Source organism: Motacilla alba, chromosome 2 (genome assembly GCF_015832195.1).
Source record: "Motacilla alba alba isolate MOTALB_02 chromosome 2, Motacilla_alba_V1.0_pri, whole genome shotgun sequence".
Lineage (NCBI taxonomy): Eukaryota > Metazoa > Chordata > Aves > Passeriformes > Motacillidae > Motacilla > Motacilla alba.
The window spans coordinates 36,437,742-36,460,272 of NC_052017.1; the positions used below are offsets into that span (position 1 = coordinate 36,437,742).

The 22,531-nt window shown below is 35.7% G+C and overlaps 1 protein-coding gene across 4 annotated transcripts in view; it reads left to right on the forward strand.

Moving 5' to 3' along the window:
• Window positions 1–22,531, forward strand: part of KCNH8 (potassium voltage-gated channel subfamily H member 8) — a 177,137-nt gene that overhangs the window by 128,548 nt on the left and 26,058 nt on the right. For all 4 annotated transcript variants that reach the window (XM_038128325.1, XM_038128326.1, XM_038128324.1 and 1 more), the window contains 4 exons: window positions 2,398–2,595; window positions 7,291–7,490; window positions 9,224–9,473; window positions 13,863–14,077. In XM_038128325.1, coding sequence (XP_037984253.1) covers window positions 2,398–2,595; window positions 7,291–7,490; window positions 9,224–9,473; window positions 13,863–14,077 — 863 coding nt within the window. The remainder of the gene's footprint in view (window positions 1–2,397; window positions 2,596–7,290; window positions 7,491–9,223; window positions 9,474–13,862; window positions 14,078–22,531) is intronic.

The following is a 22,531-nucleotide window of genomic DNA, read 5'->3' on the forward strand; positions in this document are numbered from 1 at the left end:
CTTCATAGCTTTTCTTTACATTCCGGGCATTATTTTAGTAATCATTAAGAATTGCCAATCATTGCTGACTGCTGCTGTCTTAGCTCAGTGATAAGCCATATATCCTACTGAGGGGATGATTTGTCTGACCTTCAGTTGTACCACAGAACTGGACATTGAATACTAAACTCATCTCAGATACTGACTGGTATCTTGGCCAGAAGTGTTTGCTAGAAACTGTAAAATTATTATATTGGTATTCTGGTAGTAGCATTTTTGTAGAAACATTGTGGATACTTCTACTGATTGACACAATGTAGACACATATTCTGTACCTTACTTTTACAAGCAGTATGAATCCTTTAGGAGCAATGATGTTTCAGTAGGGTTGGATGAAAACCTTGAACATGGAGTTTTAAATGAGAAAGCAATTCACATATGTCTCCCAGTTAAAGAATGCAGTCCTGCATTCTTTAACTGCATACCTTTCCTGGATAGCACTGGAAATGCAAGAAAAGTGAGAAAAATGTGAATACACAGGCTGAGAATCAGTGCCTCTTAGAACACTCCAAGGCAGAAGATTTTCTCCTGAAAGACATATCTGTTACAATTCTTTAAAACAGCTTGTTCGTTTCAGTTTTGTAACTGAAACAATCTTGAGCTGATCTTGAACTTTATGATTGTATTGCTTTACACTAGGTTTAGATAGACCTTTTTTAACTTTGTCTCCTCTCTGCCAGAGATTTTCTTAGGTTTTTATTCTATGTTCTTTAATGCTTGTGATTACATTCCCTACTGTAGAAATATAGGAATTAAATCTGCCATACAAAGGACCACGCTATTGTTGGGGAAATGTAGTGTAATCTTAGAAAAACAGTAATGCACAGAGTGATGGTATCGATTCAGCTGGGCTTCTTTTTTTTTCTTTTTTTTTTCTTTTTTTTTCCCATTTTGCTCTACTTTCATTTTAAATAACTGGGAGGCACAAATATGAAATAGCCCCACTTGGTCAATACTATCTATCCAGGCAAAATCAAGGAGATTTTTGTATGCTTACCTGTCTGTTGGTAAGGTAAAACATCCTGCTCAGTACTGCCATTGTATGACAATGCAGATTGCTTTCATTTATGCTTTTGATCAAATTCCCTGTCCTGCACAGAGTGGATCAGCAGGGTCATGGCCAGACCTTGCTGTGCCATTACCCAGCCCTTCTGGCTGAGCTTTCTCTGGATAACAGCATGCCAGAAAGCATGGAACTGAGCATGGGAGCAACCATGGTTCAGCAGGTCTACTCTAGGTACTAAATTCCTACAGACTTTTTTCCAACTTGACTGGAAGTGCTGGGACAGATACTCTAAATCTACCCCCTACTTTTGCAGACATTCTGTGCAATGAGATTTCCCCCAGTTCATATTTGGATTCATTGAAATGGATGCGACTGAAGTGTAGAGAAAATAATCTTCAGGAGGTGATTCAGTCAGTCAGGTCCCAGCTTACAAAGCGGGACCCCCAAAGAATTTTTCTAAAAATAAAACTCTGTCTGTCAGGATTATTTTCTTTTGGCAGTTCTCCCTGTATACCCAAGAAAGATTCCCAATCTCCCAAGCAAGATGTTTAACAGGCAAAACTGGGCACACGAATAGATTTTTATCCTTCTTTTTTCCCCAGTCTTGATTTTTGTGAAGTATTGTGTTTATGTAATTCATTCAGGTTGTGTTTTCCAGCTGGATATTTTTTCCTGCATTGTTGCTTTGGGGTTGTTTTGTTGTTTTTTTCAAATATCTGAGGCAGTAGCTAATTCTGCTTTCTCTGACACACATAGACCCATTTATCAAAATGAAAGGAAAGATTTAATGAACAATTTAGAAAATACTTACTGAAGCATATTTTGAAAATTAATTCCGGTTTGTACGTTATGTTTAGTTCTTTGCATCTTTTCTACTGTAAAAAGAAACGTGAAAAGCTCTGAATATGTAATTACTATTATAATGATTTAGTCTTAGAATGTCAAAAAGCTTTCCAAGCATTAATTAATGGCAAGAATCAAATGATGTTGCATTGTTGCTGCGGTGCTATTAGGTGAAGATTTTTTTCTTTTTAGCGACTTAATGGATTTTATAAATTATATAATTAGACCTGTAATATGCAATTCAAAACCACTTGATTTCAATGCAGAAATACAATTCCTATCATAAAAAATTGCATATAAAAATAAATATCCCAGAGACACAATACTTAAGTGCTGCATAAATTCCCACAGTTTACTGTTATTTGTATTCTCGGAATTATGTGAAGAATATAATGTTTTTAAGTAGATTTGTGGGGGTTTCTAGAACTGTTTTTTTAGTATAATGTAAAGTTTTTACGGTGGTGTCAGTATTACTAAAAAGTAACTCTTTTTTATGCTTTGTTTTGCAGGTTGGCTTCATGAGCTAGGAAAACGAATTGAATCTCCTTATTATGAGAATAATACACTTGGAGGCCCATCAATCAGAAGTGCCTATATAGCTGCCCTGTATTTCACTCTCAGCAGCCTCACCAGTGTTGGATTTGGAAATGTTTCAGCCAATACCGATGCTGAAAAGATCTTCTCTATTTGCACAATGCTGATTGGGGGTAGGTACAATTAAGTGTCATTTCAAACCTTTTCAAGGAGTAGGAAAAGTCAAATAAAAGCTGAAATTTTGCTAAGTTTCTTAAAAGAAACCCCAAACAAACACAGTGGAAAGCTTAATTAATTTAATTTAAAATGGCAAAAGAAGGAAACAACTTTGTTTGGTTTACACTAGATAAACTCTCCCAGGCAGATATATTTCTAACCCTTTGTTCACTTCTGGTGAGGAAAGACAGTGTTTCCCACTGAAATGCAAGTTCACATTATTAACAGTGGAAGTGGCCCAGCCATGTGTTGGGGATTTCAGTCACTTGCGGCAGACGCTTTTCCTGACAGCCAGGTATGATGTGCACACCAGCTGCAGCTCCATCCCCACACCAGCCCTGGGAACGGTGATGAGGGGAGGTGGGCAGTTCACAGGACAAAGTGTCTGTGAGCTGGTGTGTATCTTATCTGAAGGACCACACCAGAAGGAGAGACAGGACAGAGCCAGGAGACTGTTTGGTAAACCTTGGCATACAAATTTTTTTTTAAATGCTGTTCAATTATCATAGATAAAAATTTGATTCAGAATTGAATCAGAATGCAGTTTTTGGATCATATTTGGAGCTCTTAGTTACATTTTTATTTATTTTGATTACCTGGCTGTACTGTTGGAGTAAGCCACATGCTCATGCATGGTCCCCTTCCTTCCGCTGAGGCACCTGGGTACAACAAGCAGAGATTTGTAAGCCAAGTCCTTTAGAGAAAGTACCAGAAGCTCTGTCTTTACATTCATCTTCCTCCCACAGAAAATCAGTTGTTTTATTTCATGATGTGTTACATAATGCAACTTAAAGATGTCACACTGGCCATGAAGGGTCTAGCAAGTCACTGCTAGAGTACTCTGCCCTCCCTTTTTCTTTCTGCTGGCTTAGCTGTTCTGGAAACACTAGCAGGTGTTTCTCCAGGGCTATTCAGTAAAGCCCTGGGTGTCAGCTTTGCTCTATAAATTCTCCTGGCAACAAGAAATTGGAAATTTTACACTTGAAAGTCAGAGAACATGAAAAAATTACCTGTAAGATATATATTTGCAGCATTAAGTGGTAAAAGAATGTTTCAATGAATTATTTTCATTTTCCTCAGTCCTGAAAATGAGAGGCAATAATGTAATGAATCATCCAAGAATTAAATTTTGGGTTTCACAATGTCACAAAACCACAAGCAGTTTATTAATTTATTTTGGTGGCTGCATAAAATTATAGTTTTAAAATACACTGTGGTCTCTGTTCTTATGGGTTTTCACTGCATAAAACGTGTTGTAGTGAAGGAAGGAGTTTTCATTTCTATCAAGAAATCAAGAGGTCTCCTGTATAAGACAGTGGTGAATATTTAACTCACTTTAACATGGCAGAGCTTTCATAAAGTAGAATATAGAAGGATCCCATACATTTATTTGGCCCAGTTATAACAATTTCACATTTGTTTCTTGTAATATGCTCGTACATTGAATAAATTGTGAAGAGCTAGTCAGGTGAGTGGAGTAAGAGGGAACTGATGACTGAAAGGTGCATCTGCTTAAAGGCAAGCAGGTAGGAGAATGGATTTATATCTGCGAGGGTCCTGTGAACAAGATATGTGCAGGTACAAAAAGCAGAGCAGGCCAATCTGCAGCTATTTTCCTGAGGAATTATATTCTAGATGCTATTGATGAAAATGAAGAAAATGTGAAGGAGTTAAAATGATACTGTGAACATTGGTAAGCATGCCTTAGAAAACTCTGTTAGGAGTAAAGTGCTATTCTGTATGCTTAAGGACATTATGGCTCATCATTTCTTAAAGCCTATTTTAGTGTATTTTTTCAGCTGATATTTAATTTTAAAATTCCCTAATGGAAAGTGCTGTTCTAAGAAAAATTTGTGTCAGTTTTTCAGACTTTTTGATTAAGCCATTAGTTAATGAAATTTCAGGTGTAATGGATAGGGTGAGTTAGTTTATCAGTAGTTTTTTCTATCTCTTTAATGTATGACGCTTCTATCTCTTTCATCTCTTTAATGTATGACGCTATGAACTGAAAAAATGAAGTAAATTTACTTAAATCTTGAAAAAGTTGAAGACAGAAAAGAAAAGTGTAAACTTAACAAATAAATTGCGTATAGAATGCCTTTTTCATATTTACTGGCCACTTCACATTAATTTTTATTTTGCATAAATTTGGCAGTTAAATTTTTTAAAAGTCATATTCAGAAGAAAGATCTTGTTCAATACAGTAAGTCTTCTTACTGTAGTAAGAAGTTGGAAAGAAAATTTACTTATTAAAATGTAACCAGAATTCCTAGGACACCGAGCATCTCTAAAATATTGATCAGATCTGCCCTTGAGCAGGTGATCATACCGTATTCTGTCTTATATTCTCCATGTTCTTTCAGCAAATAATGTGTATTTTTGTATTTAAGAGATTGGAGGCCCACTGATGTGTAGGGATCAGCGGTGTTCCTCTGTTCCTTAAGCAAAATGTGATTTAAAGTATATATTAAAATAAGGGCCACTCTATGAAATACAGTTCCTAGAAGTTTTGAACTTGTCCTACTTGAGTTTAGACAGAGGTGTAATAGGTTTCTTACAGAAAGTAGGGTAAGTGTATGATTATTTGATAAAGAATTCTAATGCCTGTCACAGCCAAGAATAGCTTGTCATTATGAGAAGCAGTTGCCTTCCAATATATATAGGCGAAGACAGATTCTACCACAATAATAAAATTCTAGATGATATTTGTGCCTATAATAACATCACTGAGATCTCTACACTGTCCAGCTCCTAACCTCGGAGTCTGATGAGGGACTTACATCACATGCGAGTCTTATGAATTTGCATTCATACACCATCTAACATTTTATCCCACCCCCTTTTTAAACTGATTATTGCATCCTTAAAGAAGTTATACTATTTCTTTAACCTATTTATCTGTGTCTGGTTGAATAGTTTCGGACCTAGCTGTCATATTTCTAATATCATATCCTGTATCTAGTATTACACCAGTCAGTCCCTCACATTCTGTTGCTCTAGCTTCTGACATTAATGACCTAGCAATTCACTGCACCATCATGAGCAACACCTAGTTGAAATAGCTGATTATTTTTAGAAATAAACTTCCAGTTAGGCTTACTATTCTTACTACATCCATAATCCTTTTTTTCTGCTATTTCTGCACTGCAGTTCTTTATCTATTTTTCTGCACTCCCTTCACAATAAGGACATATATATTGTTACTTGCTCCTTTGCATTTTTCTCAGCCTGTAAAAGTTTTCTAACACTCTAAACTACAGAATTTTCTATTTCTTCCATTTAAAAGTGCATCCTTTCCTCCTGCTGTTCTCCCTTGTCTCTTCTCATTCACATTGAACTTCTGTAAAGTGATATACAAGGTCAATAACTCGTTTGTCTCATTTATAAACCAATTCCTTTGTCACTCTGAGAAGTCCATCTCCTTTCTTTCAAGCACTGTAAAGACAGATGTCTCTTTAGAGAAATAATCAAGTTTTTGAGTTTTTTTTTAAATCAACAATTTGTAGATGTGTATGTTCTATACATCAGATCAATATCACATGGCAAAATATCAATTTTGCCATGATTTTTCCAGCTCAAGTAAGCAAATACATTTCTGCACAGACAAACCCAGATGACCTATATTTATAAATATTTCTTCAGTTTTGCTTCTGGTTATTTTATTCCCAAGCCAATCACTAATTGCAGACAAACTCCAGGATATCAGAACGATTTTGACCATAACTGACCCTGTCAAGCAACATAAGAAATCAGGTTGTCTTTGAATTTTTTTTTTTAGGCTGAAATTCTGCTTTACAATGGGGTTGCTTTCTGACTTTTTTAAATATTGCACCCAGAATACTATACATTTTTAAATGTTATTTACAACCTTCTTCCACTACACATGGTCTCCTTTAGTAATTGTTTTTATTTATATGAGTTCTCTGAAATCTATTAGATTCTGTTTAGTTTCCACCTGACCATTTGAGTCTAGTTTCCACACTGATTATTAGTATCTCATTATTTTCTCAGCATACCTGCCTGCATGTGTTCCTTCTTGTGCTTTCTGCAAAGGCCTGTAGTGACAGCACGAGTGGGAATGGCTCAAACTGAGAGTAGGTTTAGGTTAGATATTGGGAGAAACTCTTTACTATGAGGGTGGTGAGGCTCAGGAAGATGTTTCTTAAGGAAGTTGTGGATGCGCCATCCCTGGCTGTGTCCAAGGCCGGGTTGGATGAGGCTTTGAGCAACCTGGTCTAATGAAAGGCATCCCTGCCCATGGCAGGGTGATTGGAACTAGATGATCTTTAAAGTTCCTTCCGACCCAAACCATTTTATCATTCTACGATTCTGTGTTCTGTTTTAATTTTCTCTTAGACTATGGACTTAATTTGACTTAATTATTTTGTTAGGTACCCTGACTAGATAGGATAAGTTGTTGTTCTACCCTGTCCCATGACGGTGACTCCTAGTGTCTCAAACACCAGAAATGAATAATCATATTAATACCACAGTATTAATATATCATTACTCAAGGAGTTTTATATTCAAAAGCTTTCTTATATCTCTCAATCAGGAAATTTTCACTCTGTGAAGATGCTGTTTATGTTCTGTGTTAAGTTTTATTGATCAACAAATCACTCCACATTGCATGTAATTTCTATACTTCCTAGCTCTGATGCACGCCTTGGTGTTTGGCAATGTGACTGCCATAATTCAGAGGATGTACTCCAGGTGGTCCCTTTATCACACGAGAACCAAGGACTTGAAGGACTTTATACGGGTCCATCACCTGCCACAGCAGCTAAAGCAAAGAATGCTTGAATATTTCCAAACCACGTGGTCTGTCAATAATGGAATTGATTCCAATGAGGTAATAAAACAAGGGGGTATTTGTGTTTGATTGTTTTGACTATGAACTATGACTATGAGTCAAGGAGGGGGGTGATTTTTCTTTTGTCGTGCTGTGTTTTGTGTGAAGTTACATAGCAAAGAAAACCATGCCTAAAAATAAAACTGGATTATCCCAGGAAGAGGGTACACCATTGAAAAAGCAAGTTTAAAACATCAAATAATGTAGAAAAATTCAGTCCTCTGTGATTCTCAAATGCTGAAGAGGCATTAATCAGAAACCTTTTAGATGATGCCAGCAGAAATGCTATAATGAGTATTTCTTTCTGTCTTTCAGTAAACAAAATATCTACAAGGGGATTTTAGGTCCTTTCTAAATAAGGGACTTTGATGCCCTTTCCTTCCTCCTTCATCTCATTTATTCCAACACCGTAAACAAATTATTTAGGCTGATTTTTTATGTTATTTATATCACTACTTTTTTAAATGTTGCACAGTGTAACTTGAGAATGAAATCAAAAGACAGATTTCTGGTGGTGTCTGTGCTTGCTTGTTTTAAATTACTTATCCAGGTTATGTCTTACTGTACTGCAGGAGAAATAATGGCTTCTCTCTGCTGGAGTGTTATTTGAATGGAGCACTCCCTTTAGGTTTCTTGTTATCTGTGTTATAAAACTCAGTGGTCTCTAAAGATAATGTGGAAATAAGCAGAAAGATTTGAGGTTTGGAACATTCTTTTCCTGATAAATTTTTTTTTGTGTTGTGCACAGCACAAAGAATGGGATTTTCAACAGCATCTTAGCAACAGAAGGAGCTTAGTAAGATTTACAAAGGTACAAAAATGACTTAGATGTCAAAGCTTTCCTAGATGTTGTTAATGATCTCCTTCAGCTTTTGTACTTTCTGTACCTTTAGTCATACTGAAAGTGAGTGACTGCTGTACTACAACCACAGCTCCTGGAGAGACCATCAGTCTTTCATTATTTCCCTCCTCTGGATAAAGCACCTTGTCTGAGCCCACCTGGTCAAGCATTGGCTGATTGCACTGTTCAGTTGCCACATCCCCTCAAGCTACAAAAAAACCTATATTTGTGGACTTGCAGCTTGGAAGGAAAAAGTGAGACCTCATGGTCTTTTAGTTTCCATAGGTTCTTCTATTGAACATGCAACTTGTCTCCATTCCTTTCCCACCCCTCCTTCAGTGTCCAGTTACATTATTAAAAAATGAAAATAACAAGAAAAAGACACATTCAAAGCAGGTGATTTTTTTAGTTATTCCTCTTGCAGTGGTTTTACTATAGAAGAAGTAATATTGCATATTGATGAATTTTATAGAGTTCTCTGTTTTCATTGCATATGTCACTGCATACAATAGTATACCTGAGCAGCCTACTGTGTTCTACCACAGAGAAGAGCTTGGATGAACTTAAATTGTGCATTAGAGGGAATTCATACAAACAGTATTGTTGACCTTTTTTCCTGAGGTGGTTTTTTTCTTGGTGAGGCTTTTTAGGATTTTTTTTTCATTTTGGTAGTAAAAAGGCATATATTTATTCATGTTTTTCCTGGAATTTATCATGTTAAAATTCCTTAACATAGTACATCTCATCAAAGGGATAAGAAAAATCAAAGGGAAGTATTTGCAACAGTATGACATGTGCCGCACCACTAAATCAGGCCACTTCTGCAAAAGTGGAAACAAATAATTTCACAAATTTTCTCTTTTTCATCATTTTTTTCCTTCTTTTTGGACAGCTTTTAAAAGACTTCCCAGATGAGCTGCGTTCAGACATCACCATGCACTTGAACAAGGAGATTTTGCAGCTTTCCCTCTTCGAGTGTGCCAGTCGTGGTTGCCTCAGGTCTCTGTCTCTGCACATCAAAACCTCCTTCTGTGCTCCTGGGGAATACCTCCTGCGGCAGGGAGATGCCCTGCAAGCGATCTACTTTGTGTGCTCAGGTTCTATGGAAGTCCTGAAGGACAGCACTGTGCTGGCAATCCTTGGTACGTTCACAACCACAGACTCAAAGAGGAAGAATTGTCCCCCAGTGCAGGAGAACCTTCACTACTAACTGGTGGCTTAGTGTTTCCTAATTGTCTGATAAGAAAGAATTTGTTTAATTTTAACCTGCAATACCAATGCAGATTCTGTGTACGCTCCTATTTTTTTTTTTTTTTTTTTTTAGTTTGAACTTCCTTACATTTTGACCTAAGGAGCTTTCCATTGCCAGATTGTTAGCTGTGCAGCATTTCACTTCTGGTTTCCTTATTCTCTCTTCTTTTCATGTAGACAGGTACTTGCAAACATTTGACACAACTTGCTGCTTTCTGCTATATTTGGTGATGGTATTGACAGCTCAAAGGGCATTGATCATCAGTTCTAAAATCTTTCATGAAAATTAGTGTCCGGGCAATGCTCCCACTAATGCTCCCAAGTCAAAGAAAGCAATGAGAGCCTACTTTTTCATTCTTTGGCACTTGCCTATGAACACCCTTGCAGAAAAGCCACGTGGTGAAAAACATGTTGGCTCTGCTACCCCAAGCCACTTCATACTAACTGATGCTGTCTGCAGTCATCTGAGTATATTAGAAATGAGAAAGGCCAGAAATTCTGTTCTAATAAATTTTCAGTTGTTGTTTGCAAGATACCCATTTTTACTTATTGAGGTTTGAGAATCTCTACCTATAAATTTCTGTGATTTGCCTCAATCTAAGTCCTACTAAAGAAATTCCCTTTATCTTCAGCTAAAGGATGATTAGACCTGACTCAGTTAACGTTTATGAAGTTCTTTGGCAAAATAAAATATAAAATTTTACTCTAAAAGTATAGAATTATTTTATTATGATTTTAATATCTGTTTATACTTAAATGTATTCTTCTTTCTAATGACTTTTAATATTCTTATAAAACAGAGTTAAAAAGAACATTTCCTTTTTTGCTTTCCTTCCTGTTTCATGGGATTACACTAGACTGTTGATAATGGAAGTTTCTGGTCTTCTGTAATTGAATTTCCTTTATTTTACTAGAATGCATTTGATTGGTCCTTTTTAGAATATAAATATGATACAGGTCTTATTTGTTTCAGAACATTTTAATTCTATTAGATTGACAGTCCACATCACTGCATCTCTTGTCTGTTTTTAGGAAGTTTAAGAAACTCTTGATTTCATTGGCTCACATAGATCAAAGATATAAAATACGAATTATAATAAAATATAAGCTAAAAGCCAGCAAAAGTTAAAGAGGCAGTTCCATTGGAACTATGATTTTTCATTAATGATTCCATCTTCAGACACTTCTGAAAGTGTTAATTAAAGCATCATTGTGTTGTAGTGACAATCAAAACAATAAGAAAGAGATTAGTGGATTTCTGAGAGAAGTTATGAAATTATAATGCAAAAACATAAACAGAAAAATAAGGTTTTTTTACAGGGAATGGGAGCTTCATCATTTAAACCTAATTAACACCAGCAGAAGGTGAATGCATCAAACATGTAGGTCCCTATGAGAAATTGTGATGCTGATGTCATGTAAATTCCAGAGAGCAGTTTTTTTCCCTGACCATGCTGAGGTACTTGCAGTTCCCAGAATATTTTATAATTCTGTCCTGATTCTAATTCTAATGGATTAGTTTGTATTTACTGAACCATTCTCGCTAACGAGCAATGCAGCAACTCAGTGAAATGGTCTCATTAAATACATCTTTGCTTCCTCAAGAGACTATTACTTTATCTCTAATAATGATGGTTAGGATATATTTTATGGTAAAATATGTTTTAATATGAGTTATGTACTGTTTGAGCATATACCTTTGATTTGTTAAAAATATTAGGCATAAGTTATTTGAAAAATATCCATAATGAGAACATTTATAACTTTGACTACGTCCCTGATTTTTTGAAAAACAGATGTGTCTGTGAGAAACATGTATATATAAGTTTGTTATCCAATTAAAGAAAAAAGAAAAGAGCTACTAAGAATAGCTGAAATTATTCTGTTATGTAACAAATGTTGACATTCAAAGTAGATTCATTTAATCACTTCATTATTTCTACGTGACACTTCAGGTTACTACCTATAGCCTTTGCTGCATGATTTTCATTTGAAAAATAGGTTATATTAGCATTACCAGATCAATTTTAGTATCTTTAGGCTTGAAATTACTCCAAAATTTTAACTATGATCCAATAAAAATCTAACATTTTTCCCAAAATATTTATGCAATATGGATACTAATACTGTTCGAATATCTAAAAAAGTTTCTAATTAAGATGTTTAAGGATCAGTTTTAATATATTTGAAATATTCTTTCCCTTGTCCACATAAACAACCAGCAATGAATTAACACTGGCAGCCCCTTGCTTAATAGAATGGAAGAAATCTAAGGAATTGTTGATTTTACAGTAAAATGTAAAAATGTATTACTGCTTAGTAATGCTTTATGCTATATTTTATAATGTAGCAACACATGTTGTGTTGAGCAAAGACAGATGTTATTGTTACCTATCAAATTTCTCTTTCCCAGACTGACCTAATCTCATACTAGTTCTCATTTATACTGAGATTTTTGAGACACTAAAGTAGCATTAATGTATGTATTTCCTAGCATAAGAGAAAATCCCTCCCTACCTTGAGTTTATGATAAGTACTTTTGAGAAAGTTGCTGAAGCTCCACATAAATAAGAAAAAAAATATTTTAAGGTACTAAAAATGGTATTTTAAAGTGTAAAACTATCCTATTTAAGAAGATTTAGGGATGGTTGGCTGATTAGTTTAACTTACTCTGCAAGCTGGCCATTTCCTGTGTAACATAAAATTGGAATCACATGCTGGGTGGATTTTCCAATGTGACAGTCTTAACTTATTATTTATTAATCACAGAATAACGTAAGATTGAAGAGATCTTCAGACCTTCAGAAGCTACCCAACTTAAACCTGCTTAAAACAGAGCAAATTTATCTCTGAGTCATAAGGCCTATGTCCAGGCATGTTTTGAACATCTCCAAGGATGCTCCCAATTCTACAGCCTCTTTAGACAGGCTGTTCCACGATTTCCTGACTTTTATTTCCTGATTTATAATGAGGATTTAATTTATTACACCCTGTTCCCAGTACATCTTGTTGCCCCATGCATTCTGAAGAGAAGTTTAACTCTGCTTTCTCTACTATTTTCTGTTGGGCTGTTGAAGACAGCAATAATATCCCTCCTTAGCCTTTTCTTGGTGAGATGGAGCAATAGCCTGTTTTTTCAGCCTTTTCTCATAAATTATATTCCTTAATCCCTGACTCTTGATAGCTTTTTTTGGACTCACTCTAACATGTCAATATTATGTCTTCTACTGGGAAGCCCAAAACTGGACACAGTGCTCCAGATGAAGTATGACAAATATAGAGGGAAAGAGTAATTCCTGGGACTTTCTGGCTCCATTCTTGCTAATGCTGCACAGGAGGTCATTGAACTTCTTTGCTGCAAGGACACATTGTTGGCTCATGTTCAGCTTGTCCACAAGGACCCCCAGGGCCTTTCCTGCAGAGCTGCTGCCCAGCTGGTCAGTTCCCAGTCCATACTGCTGTAGGGAGGGTTTTCATCTCAGGTATGGGACTTGGCATTTGGTTTTGTTGAACTTCATGATATTTCTATCATCAGCCATTTTATCTTTCATTGAGGTCCCTCTAAACAGCAGCTTTGTCCTTCAGCATCATCAACCAATTCTCCCAGTCTGGTATTGTCCACTCCATCACACTGCCCAGGTCTTTAACGAAGACCATCTGCTTTAACTTTTAGGGAAAACCTCTGGTTCAATGACTACACTTTGGAATTTATATCTCAGATCAGATTTTTATGGGAGCTTTTAATTGTAAAATTTTTGTGCTCCTCAATAGATGATCAATTGAGGTTTTTAATATAGCCAGTGTTCTAAGGCATTCTTGCCCATACATGAAAAAAAAAAAAAAAACAGCATAAGAATTCTTTCTTAAGCCATTTTTTCTTCTTGACAAAAACATTAAAATGCTACCTTAACACCTGCACGTTTTAAGGCACTCACAAAAACCCCTGACAACATCTATTTTGAAAAATAATTGCACCTGTTATTAGTTACTGGTGTAAATCTTCAGTTTATACATATTTAATTTATTGCTCCCTTAAATCAGCCAGTTACCTGTCTGGAAATCAGTTTTTCTACCTCCAATTAATTGTGTATAAATTTGCACCTGCAAAAAGAGGAAAAAAAGAATTAGTCTATGATCCTTTAACATGTTATTAATTAAACAAGGCGTTAGTAACAACGGGACTTCAGGTTCAGGTATAGCAATTATATTAAACAGTTTTATGATTCAAAAAAGTAAAGAATTTATGATTTGAAGATAATTATTTTTGTATTCTCTTTCAGGTAAAGGAGATTTAATTGGAGCAAACCTATCCATTAGGGATCAAGTTATTAAAACAAATGCAGATGTTAAAGCTCTAACATACTGTGACCTCCAATGTATTATACTCAAAGGTCTCTTTGAAGTGCTCGACCTTTACCCAGAGTATGCTCACAAGTTTGTTGAAGACATCCAGCATGATCTCACTTACAATCTAAGAGAAGGCCATGAAAGTGATGTAAGTATCTCTAAAGGTCTCTAGTTATTGTAATCTTTCAGGTGTTTCACATACCTCAGTAATTTCTTATAATTTTATCACAGTAAAGACATAATATGCAAATTATGTTAAAGGAACTGCTGATTCCATTTGTTTGATAATTCAGATATTACCTACATGAATTTTTTATCAGTTGGTAAGATTACAAATATCGAACAACCTCCCTGCTTCTCATTTTCCTTAACATCATCCATGAGACAAAAATCTTTGTTTTTTTTTAATATTTTTGTTTATGTCTAAAAATAATTCATAGTTATGTAAGCTATTTGTCCAAATAAAGGTTTTTAGCCATACCTTTTCTTGAAGCTAATGTGCCAGCCTAATGAACATTCAGTTCATACATCATTGGTTATCACTTTTAGTAAAGAATGTCATCACACACACTGAAAATGAAAAACAGTTGTTTTTCATACATTGCAATTAAAATGTGCTTTTCTGCTTAAACGAGTACTTTATTTTGGAAAAAAAAAAAAAAGGCAAAACAAATAAAAACCCAAAACCCAAAACAAAAACAAAACAAGAAGAAATTCCAGATAAGGCGCTCCTGAAAGGCTTCAGTACAGACTCACCAAAGTACTTTCACTGATTATATGATTACTTTCACTGCTGTCTAGAAAATATGTATATTTGGATTTTAATAGTGAAAAGCTTTTATGACATCTCTCTTTTTCTGACTTTATCACATGAATGCTCAAAGACAGTTATAGCCAAACTTTCAATTTGGTGTTTAACAGTTCAGGTGTTTGTTTTGTTCTTCTCCTAACACAGAGAGAAGTAACATTGGAAAAACATGAATTTTCACTAGGATACTCTCAAAACAAGGGACAAATATAATGCCAAGGAAGAGTGCATCAAAGTACTTTTCAGTGCAAAACCCCAATGAGTTTGATATATGGGCTGATTTTTCCACATAGCTTCCTATTAGGTGCACTTTGGTGCCTGTGTTTCCACAGCAACACTCTATTAAACCATTGCAGCAGAAAGGAGTCCGTATATAAGTGTGTACTTCTGGAGAGGAAAATAACCAGGGTATTTCATTTGTTTGTCTCTTGAAATGTCTCCAAACTTCCTGCTGCTGAAAACAGCAGCTGAGACTACACAGCTGTACTGAGAGCCTGGTGATCAATTTGTTTAACACTTTTCCCTTTGGGAGGAATGTTTGATCTGAAAAGGAGTAAAACTCCACGCAAAGATAGGGTTTGAAGATGATTTCATTCCCCACTACAGTTTTGTCATGGAGCTTGATGGATGCCCTCAATGTGTTGCTTCGTGCTCTTCTGTATGGTGACAAATCTGGGGGTCACCCCCTCAGCTGCATTCAGGTTTTATAAATTCAGGGAACCCAATTAAAGTCAGCTGGGTGATGTACAGACTCTCTGCTGAGAGCAAGCCTGCAGCAGCCTTGAAGGTGAGTGTTTCTCAGGCTCTCTGAGAAGAATGGGATTTAAAGTAATGTGGGACACATCCAATCCTTTCTGCTTTAAAGTAGAAAATATTTAGAGCATTTTTGAATCTATGCCATGTGTTCATGGTATGATCTGTCACCTTAAAATTAAAGGAAAAAATATCCTGATATGGAATAGCATCCAGTATCACAGGCAGATGAATAGAATCTAAGACAGATTATGAGTGCCACTTTTGCCTACATCTTCTGCTTAACTATCCCCTCAGCTACTATTTCTCTTGCAGTAGAACACCTAATTTCTTTTCCAACTGTTTCACTTACCAATAAGGATAAACAACATAAATAAGGCAGCCAAAAATTGTACCACCACAGAAACAGGGTTCAAAAAAGGAGGACAGATATCTGTCAGTAGCAAGTGTGCCTGGTCAACCACTCACTTTGCTTCAGCAGGAAAACATCCTGTCTTTGCTTCAGCTGGAATATACTTGCAAACAGAACTAATTGGATTTATCTGATGGTTACTCTCAGAGAAAAGTAAGCGCAAAGTTTTTAGGTGCACAGTTTGTAGGTATATTAATACGACTTCTTGCTTCTTTTTGTTGTTTTTTTTATTAAATACAGTACTTGGGAATGGTGTTATGGGAGAGCTTGTCAGCTAGGCCACTGCATCTGAATTCCCTCACCCTAATATAGGGAGATTTTACTTTTGAGAGTATCTGTGAGTTCTGCAGCTTTATGGGATTTTTGGGTTTGGAGAACTTTTCCATAGTTAAACAGTAAATCTATTCATTTGAATAAGTGTGTTTTTCACTCTCTTTTTCTTGGATGCTTTAAATGACTGTAAATCTGTAGCTGAATGTGAATTTAATGCTTAAAATGAATCACTAGCAGTATTTAGGGTCAGGTGAACTGCAGGGTGAAATAACATGAATTTCCCCACTATGACTTGTGAGCTGTCTTTCAGTGTTGACCTAAAATGTTGTTGCATTTTCACTCGAAGTCTGCAAAATCTACTGTAGTTTGAAGATTTATTAAAAGTTCAAGCCAGCATTAAAAAGCTGAGAATGAACAAGAAATTATACCTGGTTGTTCACTATCCCCTTTCCATCTTCATTGTTCTGATGAAAATTGAATCAGAGATTTGAACTGAATTAGAAGCACATGGACAAAAAAGGGGTCAGAAGTCATCTGTAGCATCCTTCTCTTGAAGTGTCAGAATTGGATACTTGGAAGATTGTATATCTTCCATATTTACACAAACACAAAAAGGAAGTATTTTAAATGTTTTTTCTTGGTTCATTTGCAAGTCTAAGAGGATATATAATGATGTGGTTCATCTGCACTAAACTCCGAGTAAGGCATGACTGTGGAAAAGGCTCATGGACTTCCATAGTTGTGTCTCTTTCTCTTAAAATAAGGAGATGTAACCAGCTCTCCCACTAACAAGCAGACTGGTTATAGACTTATTGAAAGAGCTGTTTAGCAATCTCAGAAGAAAAGCCCAGATTTTAAGTATAGGACCAGACAACTGTTTCAGGCTCTAATGAGTAAAAGGTAGAGAAACAGGCACAGAATCAGAGAGATAGTAATTCCTGGCTTAAGAGTTATCATGAGGAACCATTCAAATGCTAAGTGATTTATTATTAAAACCATGAATGTGTGTTCAGCCACACTGGCAGTGCTACTTTGCCATCATTTTATACATTTTGATCACAGCAAGATATGAGCTAGGAGAAGAGACCTTTTGTTGATTTTGTGTATTCTGCCCCTTGCTTTCTTTGCTCCCTTTTGATCAATAAACTAATAACTGTGTTTGTAAATGTATTCAAATATTAGGGATAGTTAGAAAATACTAATTTTTCTGGTAGCTAAAGTTGACATTAAAACAATTCAGCCATTTCAACCACTTTATCTAGGTCTGTGACTATGTTGTCATAGTAAGGAAATAGTTTGCTGAGTGACACAGATTTTGACATGTGCCTTACCCTATCTGTACAATTTTTCACTATGAATTACGCATTGCATATGTATTAGGCAGAGAGAATGTCCCATATCTGATTTGTTAAAACTGAGCACTCAGAAGAAGGTTCTTAAAAGGTATGTGGATACATCTATACCCATACATTAATATGACAGAAACTGGAAATTATTTTTTAATCCACCTGCCCTGGAAAATGTTTTATTTGATGCATTTTAGCAGCTGTTCACAACTCTGAGTTATCCTATGAATATCCTATGAAGAACTCAGAATAAGTAAATGCTTGGACAATATCTTTGTAGGCTTTGGGAGAATTTATTGTTTCTGATTATTTCTTATGTACATGCAAAAGAATTTACATTGTAGACAACATTTTTCAGATTAAAAAATAAAAGGTTGGTTAGAGTCACACTGATAAAAAGAACAAGAAGCCTCCTTGGCATCTATATCATCAAGCTGTGATTAAGTCCCAAAGGAAGACAAGGCACATGCAGGCACAATCTTTGTCTCGCTAAAGCTCTATCAATGTGAGTCATTTTCAAAAAGAAGAGGTTATACTCCTGGAAGAGCCAAAATCTCTGTTTGTAGATAGGACTTGCAACTAAAAAGTATCTACTTTTCCTTTTGTAGACTTAAAAGTAGTGTTCTGGCCCCTAGAAAAGCTTTCCTTCCCCTCTCCCCAAAGAAGAAGCTGTTCTCTAAAATGAAAACAGTCCATTTGTGAAATAACAAGGAAGGGCTGATTCCATCAGTGTGTTGCAATGTAAATGAAACACAAGGACAAGGTTTCATGAAAATGTGGTAGATTGCTTCTCCGGCAGGGAACATGGAGTCTTACGGCACCTTAGCCAGGCTCCTTGATAATAAAATAAATAAATAGACCAATACATTTTAAAAGGCAATCTAGCAGCCAAGAAGCAATAAAACAAAAGGATCTGCCCCCATCTTCCCTCTGGAAGGCATTATCTGACAAAATAGGGATTTGTTCTTGTCCTTTGAAGAGGCTGGTGTTTAGAATTTATTAAATTTTAATGACTGAGTTATGAGGAATTTTTAATATCATAAAGTTAAGGTTGTTATTAGCAATATCTAAGAAATTCCAAGGGATGCTATTTATTTTCTATTGGAAAATCTGACAACTGACCAAGTCAATTGTTTGTAAAGCTGAAAATAGCTCTAAGCTCTGGAGCACACAATAGGGGGCACAGCTTGGGAAGAAAAAATATCTACAAATTCTAATCTAAAATATACTGAGCTTTCTGGCTCGTTCCAGCTAAGCCTTAAGTAAGTATTTTAAAAGCATATGAGTAATTCCTCTCCATGTCATTTTAACTGCTTATTTGAAGACTTTTATCTTTCTTTGTTCTACCTGTTGGCATTGCCCTTGTAGTCAGAAAATGAATACCAAAAAGTATTTGGAATGCAAGCACAAAATTGACATTACATCCTGCCTTGCCACTGTTTGGTTTTCAGCTAGTAGATTACATATTTGACATGAATTCATTCTTGCCTTTTTAGTCATGCTTTTCTAGATCTAGATTTCTACTATGGGTCATCTGAATTTATGAATGCTGCTTTCCAATATAGCAATAACACTTTCTATTACATATTTGATTATTTATTATGAATCAGCATTGAAAGTAGTGTGAAATTTCTGATTTTTTTTAATGCATTGATTGTCTGCATAGAAAGTAGTATTTCACATTAAAGAAGCAAACAACCTATCATATTTGCTACTCTATAAACATTAAGAAAAACAGCTTTTTTTTTAAAGTTGTTTTTAACTTTGGCAAGTTTTATAAGATAAGAAAACCTGATAAAACAGTCAAGAATTACTTATTTATCAAAAAGCAGGGCACCCCCGACACAGGGAATGATTGGCATCTGACTCCACTGATTCAGAAGGCTGAAAAATTGCTTTATTAAACTATATTATATTCCATTATACTATACTATAACTATACTACAAAGAATACTGAAGAAAACTCATGACTGTCTCCTGACAGTCAGGACACAGCTTTTTCCAACTGGCCAAGGAAACAAAACACTCCTCAGCAGAATCCAACTGACAAATCACTTCAGGCAAACAATCTTCCTAACACATTCCACATGTGCAAAACAAAAGGAGCAGCAAGTAGAGATAAGAATTTTTTTTTCTCTTCTCTCTGTGCTTTTCCAGAAAAAAACCCTGGGAGAGAGAATTATGTCTCTCTGTTCAAAGAAGGCAAATGCCACACTTATTGATGAGTTTAATTTCCAAAATAAAATTTAAAAAATCTTATTTCATGGGTATTACCTGCATGTTTATAATAAAAGTCATGCATTTAAAAAAATGAATTTCCAAATCAGCTCTCACTGCACTGCCGTACTTAGTCACTATTCCTCTACTCCAGCCTAGATCCCAGCTCATCCTGCACACTGTAGGACAATCACAGGTTGCAAAGTATTTTTAATAATAAGTAATTTTCATAGAACATTTCCCAAATAATTCCAACCAACTTTTTAATAGAGGAGATGTTTTTTTCACACCACCCAGCAGTTATGTAAAATGGAATGGTTTACCTTAAAAAAGTCAATCAGTCCTTTTTTAACAGTAGGGCTGGATAAATTTGAGGAAAACTTGTAATTTTTAAATATGCTTAGAGCATATTAAGCATCCATCTTTGTCAGTAGCTTGTTTGGTGGAGGATCATGTATTATTATTGCAGGTGTCACTCACTGGTGTTTGTCAGTAAGTACATCTTGCAGAATAAGAGACCAATCAATGCCAGTTTTTGTGTTTCTATACAATTATTACAACAGGTAAAATATAGAATTGAATAAATCACCTAAAGCAATGGAAGTCTAGTACTTATCTGTAGGATTATTCAAAAAGCAAAACCCAACAAACAACTAAAATAATGTCTAAACTGTGAATCAGCTGTTTATGGTCTTTCTCTTTACTCCACATCACATGGTTCCCTTTGCTGTAGTTGTTCTGGTAGAAGCCCTAAGTGACTGATGGCTGAGCAGCCACTGCTTCTGCCCAAAAGACACCATCTATTAATTTTTCCTTTATACCTCTTGATATGAAGTGGGGTCTATAAACTTGTCAGTGATTATAGTGTAGGAATGAGGGTGCTCCTCATACTGTCAAAAACTAAACTAATTTTAAAACTGGTAACATATAATTAACTTTGATTCCTGTTATGTTCATTGGAGTAGGTCTCTTACCTTTCTCTGCGCACGGACTACTCTCCAAGTAGGGTTGCTGTCAAGTATAACTCAGGGCTCTCACATTTTACAAGCTACTCAGATTTTCCATTTATACCTCTGGGACAATCTGGATTTTTTTTTTTCCTTCTTCCCCCCCCCCCCCCCCTCTCTCTCTCTCTCTTCCTCTTCACAAAAAAAGTTACTCTATTGGTGAACAAGGCAGCACTCACACGATGCCATTTACACAGCTCAATTTCTTTATTCCTATGGAACAAGTCATGCAGCTGTACATGGGTGTGAGCACTGGCAAAAACAAACCAAATCAGAGCAGTTCATTCACCTGTTTTACACTTTATTTTTGATATTAAATGGATGAGATGTATTTTGGGAATGAGCTCTGCCCAATAGCTCTCTGCAAGATATTCCACAGGTCTCCTACCCATATTCATGACAGTAAGAATGATTTGGTGGATCTTTGCCTATTAAGTTGGATGCTAGTTTCAAACAAGGAAATCTACTGCAATAGCCTCCTCCCTGTGCAGGGTACAGTCAGTCCTTCCTCCAGACCCTCAGCCTGACAATTAACTTCTTCATTTACTGTGGGAGCAAGGCACCTGAAGCTATAGTGTAGGCCAGGTCTGACCCCTTTTTTTCTGGTCTGGTAGCTCATAAAGCTTTTTTACTAGCAGTTATTGATGAGCCTGATGTGTGTGTGGTGCCTCTGAGCCATCTCGTCCCCCCAGTACCCCTCAGGATAATCACCTCAATGTTGTGTTTCTAATATATTCTTTGATGTGGTATGCTGCTAAAAAAATATGCAACAAGGAAACATGTAATTCACAAAAGATAGACTGGTTGGGCTTTTTATTTTCTTTCCTAATATCTTTACCTGAAGAATCTTTTTTCACTAATTATCTTCTGCTTCATTTCTGTAGCCTTCAGTTATTCTATTTTTTTTTTTTTTAATAATGACACAGACACCTACACTGTCTGGTTTTGTCTCTAGTAATTTATTCTTCTTATTTGCGGTCATTTTGGTCATTTTCCAGTTAGAAGATTCATCCCACCACAACTTATTTGAGCAATTATGAAATCTTTTCCATTAATTTTTTTTTCATTTGTTTCTGTATTTTATAAATCTTTCCCATTTTACACCTAAAACAAGTGGCCAATTCACTGTAAGGGTGAATCACAGAAGATATGGAAAAGGACAAAGAGGAGGGGAGGAAATTAGCCTATTTATATTAGTCTGGGACTATGTTAGGTATATGTGACTCATCCCCAAATTCCAACTCTTTTACTTTTGTGAATGGATTAAGAGACAGGAATTATGAGGTTTACATTATTTATTAAAAGCTTTACATTATTTATTAAAAGATTTTCACAAGCAGGCCTTAGCACTTCCTTGACAAATAAAAAAAATTCATTGTAACTAGAATTAACAGGTTTAAATCAATAAACTTCTAATTTTAGCTTTTGATTCTTTTTGAACACTCTCCATTCCCATTCACTTCCTGGGATTATTACATTCTGCATCAGATTATAAAGCTTAACCCGAGGGTAACATGTTGAAAAAAATCCAGGCTAGCAAAGCAGCTTATTGATGTTTCTAGACTGTTGTATGAGGAGGGTATAAAACACTGTGTCAAACAGAATTTTAGACAGGAAAAGCTCCTGGCTTTCAGAGTATTGCCTTGGAATCTAACCATATTTCTATTTTAATTAGACAGGCATGCTAGGGGATAACTTTTTTCCAATATGTCTCAGTGTGCCTTAGGGAACTTGATAATATTACTTTTACAATATTAATATTATCTTTGTCTCTACGCTGTAAAAA